Source organism: Oncorhynchus clarkii, chromosome 21 (genome assembly GCF_045791955.1).
Source record: "Oncorhynchus clarkii lewisi isolate Uvic-CL-2024 chromosome 21, UVic_Ocla_1.0, whole genome shotgun sequence".
Taxonomy (NCBI): domain Eukaryota; kingdom Metazoa; phylum Chordata; class Actinopteri; order Salmoniformes; family Salmonidae; genus Oncorhynchus; species Oncorhynchus clarkii.
The window spans coordinates 19,062,812-19,076,379 of record NC_092167.1 but is presented as its reverse complement, the minus strand read 5'-3'; the positions used below and the strand labels follow the sequence as shown (position 1 = coordinate 19,076,379).

Below are 13,568 nucleotides of genomic sequence, written 5' to 3'. Positions count from 1 at the left end.
CACCGGGCCCACCGGTGTAACTGCTTACTGATGGTACGTCAACGTTACTGCATGATTGTAACATGTTTACTAACGCATTAGTTCTATTAGCTATGCTGACTATGACATTACTTTAGCTAATATGATGACAATGATGTAGGCTGTGTGTAGCGGTTTGGAAAGGTTTTTTCGCCTGGTCACATACAGCTGATGTGTTGTGCATTGAAGTTCACAAGGGAAGAGGTGAGAGGAGGAGAGCACTTAGACGTGAGAAGGAATACAACATGACTGCTATGAAAGTGAACTGTGTTTACGTGTGGTCGGGTGTATTCATTCCGCCGATTCTGTTGAAAAAGTTAATTTAACAGAACAAAAGGGGATACACATACCTAAATTTGTCCAATAAAAACTCTCCTCTGCAACTGTTGGACTAATGATAACACCCTATATCAGCTTGATGCAGTATTGAATGTCACTGTCTGTCCATGTGTCACTTGTCTGTCACCTCAAATGTGTCTCTTGACCTATGTGCACCTACAGTTGTAAACTTTCATTCATAGGCTAGGTTGTAGCAACCTCATGATGGGTATAGGGAAAATGTGAGTATCATGTAGTAGCCTAAACCTATCGCTGTTACATTGAACTGGGTGAATGGAATATGAATGAGTCATCCAATATGCTGTATTATAATTTTAAAATGTTTTTATTTAACTAGACAAGTCAGTTAAGAACAAATTCTTATTTACAATGATGGCCTACCCCGACTGGCAAAACCTCCCCTAACCCGGACGACACTGGGAAAATTGTGCGCCACCCTATGGGGCTAAGGCTATACTCATGGAAAAAAAACGTCCTCCCTGATATTGAACAGTACTGACCGTTACTGTTACAATTGAGGTCAGAATTCACCGCTATGGACATATAGATGACTCTACCTGCTTCTTTTGAACTGCCCGATACCCCATATTATGTGAAGGAATTTAAAGAATTATCAGTTTGGTTATTTTCTTTTCAGTTGAATGCATTCAGTTGTACAACTGACTAGGTATCCCCCTTCCCTTTCCAAGAGTAGCAGAAACTTGCAACAAGAGACCGAAAGATTTTTCCAAACAGAGACCGAAGGTTCAGCAGCTTAGTGGGAAAGACAGACATCATTTTTACAGTCATCTGCAGGCTTACACAGTGTCCTTTGGGATAAGAAATTCGAGACGCGCAGTTGAGAGAACCGTTACTTTCCATCGTTAGTCTATCAGTTGTTTAATCATTTTAGGATTTGTTAAGTAGACCTAATCCTAATTTATTTAAACTGCAACTATCTACCGAGAGAGTAAAAATTACTCTGTAAAGGCAAACTTTGACCGTTTTTCATATTTTTTTCTACTGTAGCCTCCGGTATTTGCGTAGAAGGGAGAGGCATCACCAAAACCGAGCGCACAAAGCTTTGCCCGCAGTACCACGTCATTCTGTCAAACTTATTGAAACGTGTTTTGTTACTTTCTGGCAACATATACTTAATTTTCATTCAGATAATATTTAGATAGGTGGGGAGTCGGGGGAGATGATGACAGGATTTCGACTGAACTTGGCGCCTCTCAAGGAACCGCTGGGATTCATCAAATTTGTAGAATGGGTAAGTAGGCGACACTGTCCAGAATCCTACTGGAGAAAATCTGCAGCTCAACAGTTCTAATAGCGGAGGGAGTTTTCACTCTAGTTCGGGGCTGTGGCCTGAGAAAATAAAATAGAAAATACTGTATATCACGCTTTTTTGCACTTCAATCATGTTGCATGTTGGAGCAAACCACACAAGCTTTCATCAGTTATTTATTAACTAATGTGTCACAGTTTTGTTTTATTTTGTCAGTCTCTTTTCTCCTGATTCTGCAATGACAAAATAATGATAGCCTACAGTATGACATTCATTCAACTCTCCATTTTAGCAAAGTCTGCGGTGGGAGGTGGCCGAGCTACATCTGTGTTTGTAAGACCATTAACATTAGACAACCCAAAAACCGGTATTCTCACATGTAGTGTCTGAACCTACAAACCCCGTACCAGTTTAAAAAAATGAATGGAAGTTTTGAGGTCGTTTGGGGGTTAAATATGTGTCCAAAAACCTCATATTTCATAAGCTTTCTTAGGCTGTATCTCCTAGATGTAGGACAGATACTTCAAAACCTTATTCCTTAAGATTTCTTTACTGTGTTTTTGCCTGGAATGTGTTATTCAATGCGTTTCTATGGGCTATAGTCGTAATGGTCAAATTGAATATTTTATCAAATCATTTTTTATATTTATTTTATACCTACAGGGGTCCTAAAATTCTAAATCAAATAGCTAAATTATCCATGGTATGACCATCTTAAAACAATTCCATTTGTTAGCTTAGTAAACCTCTCCCCAAGGCTTAGAGAGTTAATCAGAACTGAAGAGATGTGATCCAGTTTTCAGGCCAGGGTTTCATTCCTTCCACTTTCGAAACCATGTTGTCCTCAGAATCCATGATTTTGGAGAAAATGCATTAATCAAGTTTAACCGACTTGTCTGTGTCACGTTCTGACCTTTATTTCCTTTGTTTTGTCATTATTTAGTATGGTCAGGGCGTGAGTTGGGGTGGGCAGTCTATGTTTGTTTTTCTATGTTTTGGGTATTTCTATGTTTCGGCCTAGTATGGTTCTCAATCAGAGGCAGGTGTCATTAGTTGTCTCTGATTGAGAATCATACTTAGGTAGCCTGGGTTTCACTGTGTGTTTGTGGGTGATTGTTCCTGTCTCTGTGTTTTGCACCAGATAGGGCTGTTTTTGGTTTTCCACGTTTATTGTTTTGAAGTGTTCGTGTTTATCTTTTTTTATTAAACACGAATCAATATAACCACGCTGCGTATTGGTCCGCCTCTCCTTCACCACAAGAAAACCGTTAGTCTGCATAACTCAGTCAAATGAATCCTGTGTAGCTATGCAGGAGGAAATTAGGTTAAACATTTAGCTCTTCTCTCTCTCTCTCTCACTGTGCAAATCCTTCAAGATACAGGCTGCAGGCCAGACAGGCAGCAACACCCCAGTCATCTGACCATAGACTTCTACACAACAGGCTATTGTCTCTGTCTGTGCATTTGCAGTGCTCACTAGATATTAATTGCTGTGAGATGGCACAAATTTCTACAATGAGGTAGTCAGTCAACAGGAAGTTGTCACACTGTGAAATGAAAACATCTGCAGAAGGGCAAGAAAGAATGGAGGCACAGTCACACAGTAAGATTAAGTTCACCCTAGACACTGATCTCAGGTCAGTTGTGTGTTTCTTTGTCCTATTAGTTCCTATTAGAAAGGGTAAAGCTGATCCTAGCTCTGGGCTTAGGGGCAACTTGTACCCGAAACTGATTCATTCTGAAGGTGCAGTGTATTATTACACTCTAACTCCCTCTAGCCTACATCTAGAGAGAGAGAGTATCAACAGAGAACAACATAGCTTGCAGCAGAGAGAACGAAAAGAGGATCAAAACAGATCTTTATATAGACCGTTAGATCCTTCTTGTTCTTGGCAAGCTTACTGTTTGTCGGGTGTGATGCTGCATGCGTGCTATTCAATTCTTTCATTCCGTTTATCAAAACACCCCCCCCTGAGCTGGTCTACTACAGTATCTTACAGTATGTCCCCAGTGTAAGCAATGTTTCTCCATTCTCCCTGCTCAGCTAAAACAGTTGACCTGATATCTCTCTTTCTCTCAATCACTCTTTCTTTCTCTGTTTTAAACAGCTGACAGCCATATTTGCGTTTGGGAGCTGTGGGGGGTATTCTGGCACGAATATCGTGTCCCTCTTCTGCGGTGAAGGAAGGAACGAGACGCTGAATGTTACTTTTAGCTATCCCTTCAGGTGGGTGTCAGTCAGTCCTCTCTCTCTCTGTGTTACTGTGGTTGATACCCCATACAACTATTAGACCCTGCACAAAAAAAAAAAATATAATTTCATCTGTAGGAGGATGTTCATGGTGGAGGAAACAACTTGACCCCATGACCTCAACTGATCATTTCCTCCATTAAACTGAATGAGTGTTTTCTTGTGCAGTGTAAGGACTGGGGTTTATTCCAGGTGTAGTATGACACAAACAGGAAGTGACCTGTACAGTGAAGATGTATCAGGTTAAACTAGATGACACAAAGGATACTTTTTAATTGTCAATCCGAAAGATTTGCAGCTGAAATTTTGACAATATAAAGTCTCCATTCTATCCTCTTGTTATTGTCATTATATATCCCCTGGGAATAAGTACACTGATCAAAAATATAAATGCAACACGTCAAGTGTTGGTCCCATGTTTCATGAGCTGAAATAAAAGATCCCAGAAATGTTCTATATGCACAAAAAGCTTATTTCTCTCAAAGTTTGTGCACAAATTTGTTTGCATCCCTGTTAGTGAACATTTCTCCTTTTCCAAGATAATCCACACCTGACAGTTGTTGCATATCAAGAAGCTGATTAAACAGCATGATAATTACACAGGTGCACCTTGTGCTGGGGACAATAAAAGGCCACTCTAAAATGTGCAGTTATGTCACACAACACAATGCCACAGATGTCTCATGTTTTGAGGGAGCGTGCAATTGGCATACTGACTGCAGACTGTCCACCAGTGCTATTGCCAGATAATTTAATGTTAATTTCTCTATCATAAGCCGCCTCCAACGTCATGTTATAGAATTTGACAGTACGTCCAACCAGCCTCACAACTGCAGACCACATGTATGGCATTGTATGGGCGAGCGGTTTGCTGATGTCAACATTGTGAACAGGGTGCCCCATGGTGACGGTGGAGTTATTGTATGGTCAGGCATAAGCTACGGACAACGAACACAATTGCATTTATCGATGGCATTTTGAATGCACAGAGATCCGTGACAAGATCCTGAGGCCCATTGTCGTGCCATTCATCCGTCGCCATCACCTCATATTTCAGCAGTATAATGCACCGCCCCATTTCACAAGCATCTGTACAGAAGTTGAAAATGTCCCAGTTCTTCCATGGCCTGTATACTCATCAGACATGTCACCCATTGAGCATGTTTGGGATGCTCTGGATTGACGTGTACGACAGCGTGTTCCAGTTTCCGCCATATCCAGCAACTTCCCACTGCCATTGAAGAGGAGTGGGACAACAATCATCAGCCTGCGAAAGAGATGTGTCGCGCTGCATGAGGCAAATGGTGGTCACACCAGATACTGACTGGTTTTCTGATCCACGCCCATACCTTTTTTTTTTAAAGGTATCTGTGACCAACAGATGCATATCTGTATTCTCAGTCATGTGAAATCCATAGATTAGGGCCTAATTAATTTATTTCAATTGACTGATTTCCTAATGAACTGTAACTCAGTCAAATCTTTGAAATTGTTGCATGTTGCGTTTATATTTTTGTTCAGTATATTTACAGTGTGACACTGATCTCTTACTGAAATACCCTGGATAACTCTTGTTATATCACGTATAGATGTACACTGAAGTATAAAGCTGTGTTGTGTCCCCAGGTTAAACCTGGTTGCTCTACTGGAGGCCAACACCACTCTGTGTAACCACTCCGTGCCCGTCACCCACCTGGTGGGAGACTCCGCCTCCTCGGCCCAGTTCTTTGTGGGCGTGGCCATCATCTGCTTCCTGTACTCTATAGTGGCGTTGCTCGTCTACCTGGGCTACATGCACATGTACATCGACTCTGACTTCGGCCCTATGTTTGTGAGTACTGGGAAAGTAAAAGGACAAAACCTAGATTGAAATCCCCATATGTGACTTGACATTAATATGATTGATGTGATTTGATTTTGATTGAAATTATTTATTTAAGTGTAATACACCTACTTGTGCCCAGCCCACATGGGCTTACAAGACACTTCTAAACATAGTACCATTTTACTTGTACTCAAAACAAAATAACATTTGACAAATTATACACATACAATAACAAGTACAGCTACCATCTAGCCACACTACACAAACAGTACATTTCTCCTTCTCCTCTAGGCATTGTGAACAAACTGAGAAATCTCAAACACATCCTGTCTGAAACAAAAGTCAAGCCTCTGCTTGTCCCGTAACCAGAATACTTCAGGGTAATCATCAAAATGTTTACAGAAAATAACATCTAAGATCATCAAAGAACATCTGAGATCATTATACAGAGGGCAATAAAACACTAAATGGATTTTGTTTTCGATTTTCCCAAGATCACACATTAGGAAAATTCTCTTTTCTTCAGGCAATCTGTTAAGTCTGCCTGTCTCTATAGCCAGAGTGGAGGGTGCGGGATCTGACTTGTGCACAAACTGACCTTTGGTTTCTTGCTAGGTTCAGGTGGACATATGGTTCAGGGGTGTAGTTCTCTTTGATGAGAGTTTACGTTCTAAGCAGGGGTTGGAATCAAAATGAACAGAACCGTTATTGTTTTTTGTTCAGTCCCACTAGTCTCATTCTTGCTGACATCAAAAGTTTAAAAAAAATATTAATAGGAGACCGAATGCGATCGGAACACTTAACTCTTACAGAATTCCACGTAGACGGGGATATTAGAAATTTAATCAAAACCTATTGAAAGACAATTTGTTCTTAACTAAAGCAAAATAATTCATAATTTACTTTTTTTTGCACAACGATCTGTACAGCAGATCCCCTTATTGTATGCGACACTACTATAGAGGCACAAAATAGGTTAGAGGAAAAACAAAAAGAAATGGAGGTACTTATTCAAGAACGATTAAGTGTATTATATTACAAAAGTAAATCGAATTGGATGGGAAATGGTGAAAAATGCACAACATTTTTCTTGACTCTTCAACATAGGAATTCTACCAAAAATAATTTACAGAAACTCGTTACAAATGATGGAGTAATCCATGATTCACCAAATTATATTTTGAAAGAAGAAGCTAAATATTTTATGCATATGTTTTCTTTTGTATCCTCCATTTCCACTGAATGATGTTAACTGTAAGGATTTCTTTCCTAATAATACTAATAATGTAAAATTAACACATTTACAGAAAGACCTGTGTGAAGGCCAACTTACAGAAGAGGACATTTTGAGGAAATAAAATATTTTCAGTTTGGAAAAACACCAGGGCTTGACAGTATACCAGTAGAAGTATATAATACCTTTTTGATGTACTCAAATATCCATTATTAGCATGTTTTAATTACTCTAATACAAATGGTAGACTTTCAGGTACTCAACAGGAAGGTCTGATTTCATAACTTCTAAAACAGGACCCACATGGTAAGTATAAAGATCCAGTCCATTTAAGAAACTGGAGGCCTCTAACACTTCAATGTTGTGATGTGAAAATCCTGGTGAAATGCGTATCACATAGAATATAAAAGGTTTTACCAGATATTGTTCATCCTGATCAGACAGGTTTTTTACATTGACGATATATTGGAGATAATATACGACAATTACTTGAAACAATTGAACATTATGAAACATCAAAGATACCAGGCCTGGTCTTCATAGCAGATTTTGAAAAGGCGTTTGATAAAGTAAGACTAGAATTTCTATATAAATGCCTTCATTACTTTAATTTTGACGAATCTCTTACACAATTGGTTAAAGTTATGTACAGCAACCGCAGATGTAAAATAGTAAATAATGGATACTTCTCAGAAAGTATTGAGCTTTTAAGAGGAGTAAAGCAAGGCTGTCCGTTGTCTCCATATCTATCTATTATGGCCATTGAAATGCTAGCTATTAAAATTAGATCCAACAAGAACATCAAGGGGTTAGAAATCCTGGGGATGAAAACAAAAGTGTCAATGTATGTCGATGAATCTGGATCCCTGCACAGTCTCATTGAAGATCTTGATCACTTTTCTAGCTTCTCTGGATTAAAACCTAATTATGACATGTGTACCATATGTATGTATTGGATCGTTAAAAAATACAGTGTTTACACTACCTTGTAGTTTACCAATAAAATAGGTGGATGGTGAAGTAGACATGCCTGGTATTCAAATCTAAAAAAATATAAATGAATTTACCACAAATAATTTCAATAGAAAGTTAGCAAAAATAGATAAGATTCTGCAACTATGGAGAGGTAAATAGTTGTCTATTTATGGAAAAATCACATTAATTAACTCTTTGGTCCTATCAAAGTTTACTTACTTACTAATGGCATTGCCTACTCCAGATGACTCCGTTTTTTAAATCGTATGAGCAAAACATATTTCATTTTATTTGGAATGCTAAGCCAGAGAAAATTAAACGTGCATATTTATACAATGAATATGAGTTTGAAAGCCTAAAATTATAATATATTAAAGCTTTAAACCTCTCACTAAAAGCTCACCTCATACATAAATTATACTTAAACCCAAAATGGTTCTCCGGTAGATTATTAAAGAAAGGCTCATCCTTTGTTCAAAAATTGCCATTTTGCTTTCATACAAATTACAACTTCTCATATCCGACTGATTTTGTTTAAAGTATCGCCCTTTCTTAAACACGCCAAACAAAGCTGGTTACAATTTCAGTTTTATCCTCCAGAAAAGATAGAAAAAATATTACAACAAATGTTATGGTTAAACTCAAATATACTGATTAATAAAAAAAACATTCTTAATGGATTTTTAAAATATTTTTAATTATATTTGTTAGTGATATTATGAATAGGAACTTAGGCGGTATATGCAGTTACTGAAAATATATGGGAATATCTGTTCAATCAAAATGTACAACCAACTGATTGCTGTCACGCCCTGGCCATAGAGAGGCTTTTATTCTCTATTTTGTCTATTCCAGGCAGTGATTGTGGGCATTCTAGTTTCTTTATTTCTATGTTTTCTATTTCTTTGTTTTTTGCCGAGTGTGGTTCTCAATCAGAGGCATACAGAATCATACTTAGGCAGCCTTTTTCCCACCTGTGTTTTGCGGGTAGTTATTTTCTGTATAGTTTATTAGCCTTACAGAGCTGTTCGTTTTTTCACTTTGTTATTTTGTTTGAGTGTTTATTGATCAATAAAAATCATGAACACTTCCCACGCTGCGCTTTGGTCCGATCCTCATTCTGACGAGAGACGTAACAGAACTACCCACCACCAAAGGACCAAGCAGCTTGGCCAGGAGGAGCAGGGATCCTTGAACCGGGAGAAGAGTGAGTGGAGGACCTCATGGACATGGGAGGAGGTTATGGCAGGGGACAAGACCCTGCCATGGAAACAGGAGGAAACAGCAAGGGAGGAGCGGCAGCGATACCAGGAGTCACGGCAACAAGGCAAGCACGAGAGGCAGTCCCAAAAATGTTTTTTGGAGGGGGGCACACGGGGAGAGTGGCAGAGTCAGGGTTCAGACCTGAGCCAACTCCTCGTGCTTACCGTGGGGAGCGAGTGACCGGTCAAGCACCATGCTATCCGGGTCTGCGCACCATGCCTTCAGTGCGCATCCACAGCCCGGTGCGCTCTATGCAAGTTCCCCGCAGTGGCCGTGCTAGAGTGGGCATTCAGCCAGGACGGATTGTGCCGGCTCAGCGTTCCTGGCCTCCGGTGCGTCTCTTCGGCCCAGGTTATCCTGCACCAGCTCTACACACGGTGTCCCCGGTTCGCCAGCAAAGCCCAGTGCGACCTGTTCCAGCTCCCCACACTTGCCGGGCTAAGGGGGGTATCCAGCCAGGATGAGTTATGCAAGCTCTGCGCTCCAGACCTCCAGTGTGCCTCCACGGTCCAGTGTGTCCTGTGCTGGCTCTACGCACTATGCCTCCAGTGCGCCGTCATAGCCCAGTGCATCTTGTGCCAGCTCTCCACACTCACCGAGCTGGAGTGGGTATCCAGCCAGGACGTGTGAGCTCCACTCACTAGGCTGCCAGTACGTCTCCTCAGTCCGGTGAGACCTGTTCCGGCTCCATGTTCGAAGCCTCCAGTGATGATCCATGGCACAAAGCCTCCATTGATGATCCATGGCACGAAGCCTCCAGTGACGATCCATGGCACAAAGCCTCCAGTGATGATCCATGACACGAAGCCTCCAGTGATGATCCATGGCACAGACCCTCCAGGGATGATCCATGGCCCAGAGCCTGCAGTGAGCCTGCAGTGAGGATCCATGGCACGAAGCCTCCAGCATTGATCCGCGGTCCGGAGCCTCCAGCGACGGTCCCCGGTCCGGAGCCTGCAGCAATGGTCCCCGGTCCAGAGCCTGCAGCGAGGGTCTCCGGTGGTCTGGTTCCGTCGTCGATGATCTGCTGCCCAGTTCCTCCAGTGAAGGCCCATGCACCAGGGCCACCACCAAAGCAAAGGGATCTGCGGGTGAAGGGGGGTCTACGTCCCGCACCGGAGCCACCGCCGTGAAGAGATGCCCACCCGGACCATCCTCTTTAGAGTCAGGTTTTGCGGCCGCAGTCCGCACCTTCACACTTATTTTCCACCATAATTTGCAAATAGATTCATTAAAAATCCTACAATGTGATTTTCTGGATTTTTTTTTCTCATTTTGTCTGTCATAGTTGAAGTGTACCTATGATGAAAATTACAGGCCTCTCTCATATTTTTAAGTGGGAGAACTTGCACAATTGGTGGCTGACTAAATACTTTTTTGCCCCACTGTATATATTTAGCTCGACATTAAATTAATTCACCAACGAATAGAACAGCTTGCTATGGAGTGGGCAATCTACAGTATGTACATGCATTGAACAGACAAGTGCATTGTAGGGTGCGAGATGTGACTGAAACACCAGTCTCAATGTCAACAGTGAAGAGGCGAACCCTGGATGCTGGCCTTCTAGACAGAGTTCCTCTATCCCAGTGTGTGTGTTCTTTTGCCCATCTTAATCTTTTATTTTTATTGGCCAGTCTGAGACTGGTGTTTTGCAGGTACTATTTAATGAAGCTGCCAGTTGAGGACTTGTGAGGTGTCTGTTTCTCAAACTAGACACTCTAATGTAATTGTCCTGTTGCTCAGTTTTGCACCGGGGCCTCCCACTCCTCTTTCTATTCTGTCTCGAGATAGTTTGAGCTGTTCTGTGAAGGGAGTAGTTCACATCATAAATCTTGTGCAACACATAATTTCTCAGTGTTCTGAGATTTATGTGTTTGTTGTACATCGTCTCTGTCCAAAAAAACGCAATAAATAAATAGGCCTACATGTTTTAAGCCAATGTCTTGAGTTATTCATGCATATCTTCCAGTAGGATGTGAACAATTTATTTGGCATGGTCCTACAACTGTTTTTTTTTCTGTCTTTTTATTACTCCTCTGGTCATTGTCACGCCAACCAAGACATCACACATAGATCAGGCTACAATTGTATGCACTTCCTTATCCATTTTAAACCTTGCTGAAACAAAGTGGTTCCAACGAGGTCAAAGTAAGTGATGATGACTTCGGTTCCCTCTTCCCTCTCTTCCCCCAGGATTTTGGTCTGACGGCAGCGATTGCCTTCCTGTGGCTAGTGTGTTCCTCAGCATGGGCCAAGGGGCTGCAGAACGTGAAGGATGCCACCGGGACAGCGGGCATCACCTCCACACTGGCACTCTGCAAGGAGAGCGATGTGGCCTGCGAGGTCACTGACTTTGCCAACATGCGCACCCTCAATGTCTCTGTGGTGAGTAACTCAACCGTTCTTTTATCTTCTTATAGATGATGCTTGTTAATGAGAATGTATCAAGTTCACATTCACTTGAATTACATGATAATTACATAGATAAAAAAGAGATAAAATGTAGCGTTTTCCTTTAGTTTTTCTACACATCCAACAGAAATACTGTGTTTGCCATGCTCACTTATGTTTGACCATATGGTCTCACTCTGACTAAAGTGATCTCTGCCTCTCTCCTCTAGGTGTTTGGGTACCTGAATATGATCGTGTGGGCGGGCAACGCCTGGTTTGTGTACAAGGAGACCCGCTGGCATTCTCAGAAGTACACTGCCCAGCAGGGGGCTGGGGCCGGGTGTGGTCAACAAGTCCCTGCTGCTATCTAATACTCTACTGCACTTCCAGTGCACAAAATAGCCCTGACACACCCTAAGTACTCCTGTAGATCGGAGAGGATTGGATAGATACACTATAAGCTTTATGGTAATAGGCAGCTTCATCTTGCCTGCTGATTGTCTGGGTGGAAATGGGCCATATCTATACTGTGCCTTAATTATCAATATCTATGCTTTGTCGAATATATCTGTGCCTTCAATACCTATCCCAGTATTGGCCCATGCCTTTATGTGCCTTAGCATGCCAATGCTTCCTCTCCTCGTGCCTTCTCTAACCTCTAAACCGGTGCCTTCTCTTACCAGTAAACCCCACGAAGCCCTGGTACGTTCTCCTAAGCTGTGGTACAGACTCATTGACAGCCTTTGTGCACTTTGACCTGCAACTATCTTTGTGCTGGGCATTTCTGCCAAACCCTAATCTGGGATAGTTCAGATTCTTAAACAATGCGTCCTTTCACCTCACGGCCTAGAACTTGCCTCTTTTTTCCAAGTGTAGCAGTCTTGCTTCTGTCCCTCTCCTTGTCCCAACCTGGGCTCGAACCAGGGACCCTCTGAACACATCAACAACTGCCTCCCACGAAGCATCATTACCTATCGCTCCACAAAAGCTGAGGCCCTTGCAGAGCAAGGGAAACAACTACTCCAATGTCTCAGAGCGAGTGACGTCAACAATTGAAACGCTACTAGCGCGCACCGCTAACTAGCTAGCCATTTTACACCGTTTACACAAGGATGCATCTGTCCCTGAATGTACCGCTGGCCTTGTGCTTACTTAAATGTAACATTTTTTAAAACCATTTTTACGTTTGTTTCATTTGAAACTTAAGTAGGACTTTCCAATCTTGATCTTGTATCTTTCAATGTCATCTTCTGTTGAGAAGACCGATGTTTAAATATGTTCTTTAGTCCTCCATGTTTTTTCTACTTTGTATTATGCTGTTTGTTGAACCACAGCCACTAAGAAATTGTGCACTGTCTGTGCATGTGCTGGCTTTATGTTTTGAAATCTCCTGTTTTTTTTTATGATTGCTTAAACAATGTTTTCAATTATTATTTCTTGTCATTACCTTTGCATTTCTGATCTATTTTCTGTTATTACCTTTGATATAATAAAAGTGTAACTTGAAGTGCTTGTGTATGGAAGGCCAATGTTGAGTGTATGTGTGTTTGTAATGTCTGGTATACTGGTTATGCCGCTGTCTTCCTCTTGTAATCATTAGACCAACTTTAGCTTTATGGAGGACTTGTATGTATCTGCCCTGTTGTGGACAGAGACAGAGCTGTCCTTTCCAAAATATGCTAATAATGTTTTCTTTCTTTTTGAATAAAAACCAATGAATTTCCTAGTCTGTTTCCTTTTATCATATAAAATAGATTTGTCCCTTTCTCTCTCTGGTAATATTTACTTAATTGACAAGCCATACTGGGGAGGGTGCGGGAGATTTCTGACTCAAAGACTCCTGAAGACATAATGCAGCTTTTGTTTCATGATTTGTCCTGTGACCTCACTGTTTACTGTTTGTCTGGAGAACAAACAGGACATTATCTGGTAATGCTGCTCCAGTGTGTCTGAGCTGATCACTGACATCCTTAATGCATCATTCCTCCCTTCCTTAAAG

At 41.4% G+C, this 13,568-nt stretch overlaps 1 protein-coding gene across 1 annotated transcript; it reads left to right on the top strand.

Moving 5' to 3' along the window:
* The first annotated feature begins 1,097 nt into the window (after positions 1-1,097).
* LOC139378692 (synaptophysin-like protein 1) lies at positions 1,098-13,296 on the top strand. The gene is made up of 5 exons (XM_071121105.1): positions 1,098-1,609; positions 3,736-3,854; positions 5,505-5,709; positions 11,372-11,563; positions 11,800-13,296. Exons 1-5 carry the CDS (start codon positions 1,538-1,540, stop codon positions 11,938-11,940), a joined length of 729 nt encoding a protein of 242 aa, XP_070977206.1. The 5' UTR covers positions 1,098-1,537; the 3' UTR covers positions 11,941-13,296.
* The last annotated feature ends 272 nt before the right edge of the window (positions 13,297-13,568 follow it).

What these genes read in the sequence shown, in the direction of transcription:
- LOC139378692 (XM_071121105.1), top strand. Translation starts at nt 1,538, where the DNA reads ATGATGACAGGATTTCGACTGAACTTGGCGCCTCTCAAGGAACCGCTG. An exon ending in CTGACTTCGGCCCTATGTTT is followed by an intron (nt 5,710 to 11,371) that starts GTGAGTACTGGG and finishes CTCTTCCCCCAG; the next exon opens with GATTTTGGTCTGACGGCAGC. An exon ending in GCACCCTCAATGTCTCTGTG is followed by an intron (nt 11,564 to 11,799) that starts GTGAGTAACTCA and finishes TCTCTCCTCTAG; the next exon opens with GTGTTTGGGTACCTGAATAT.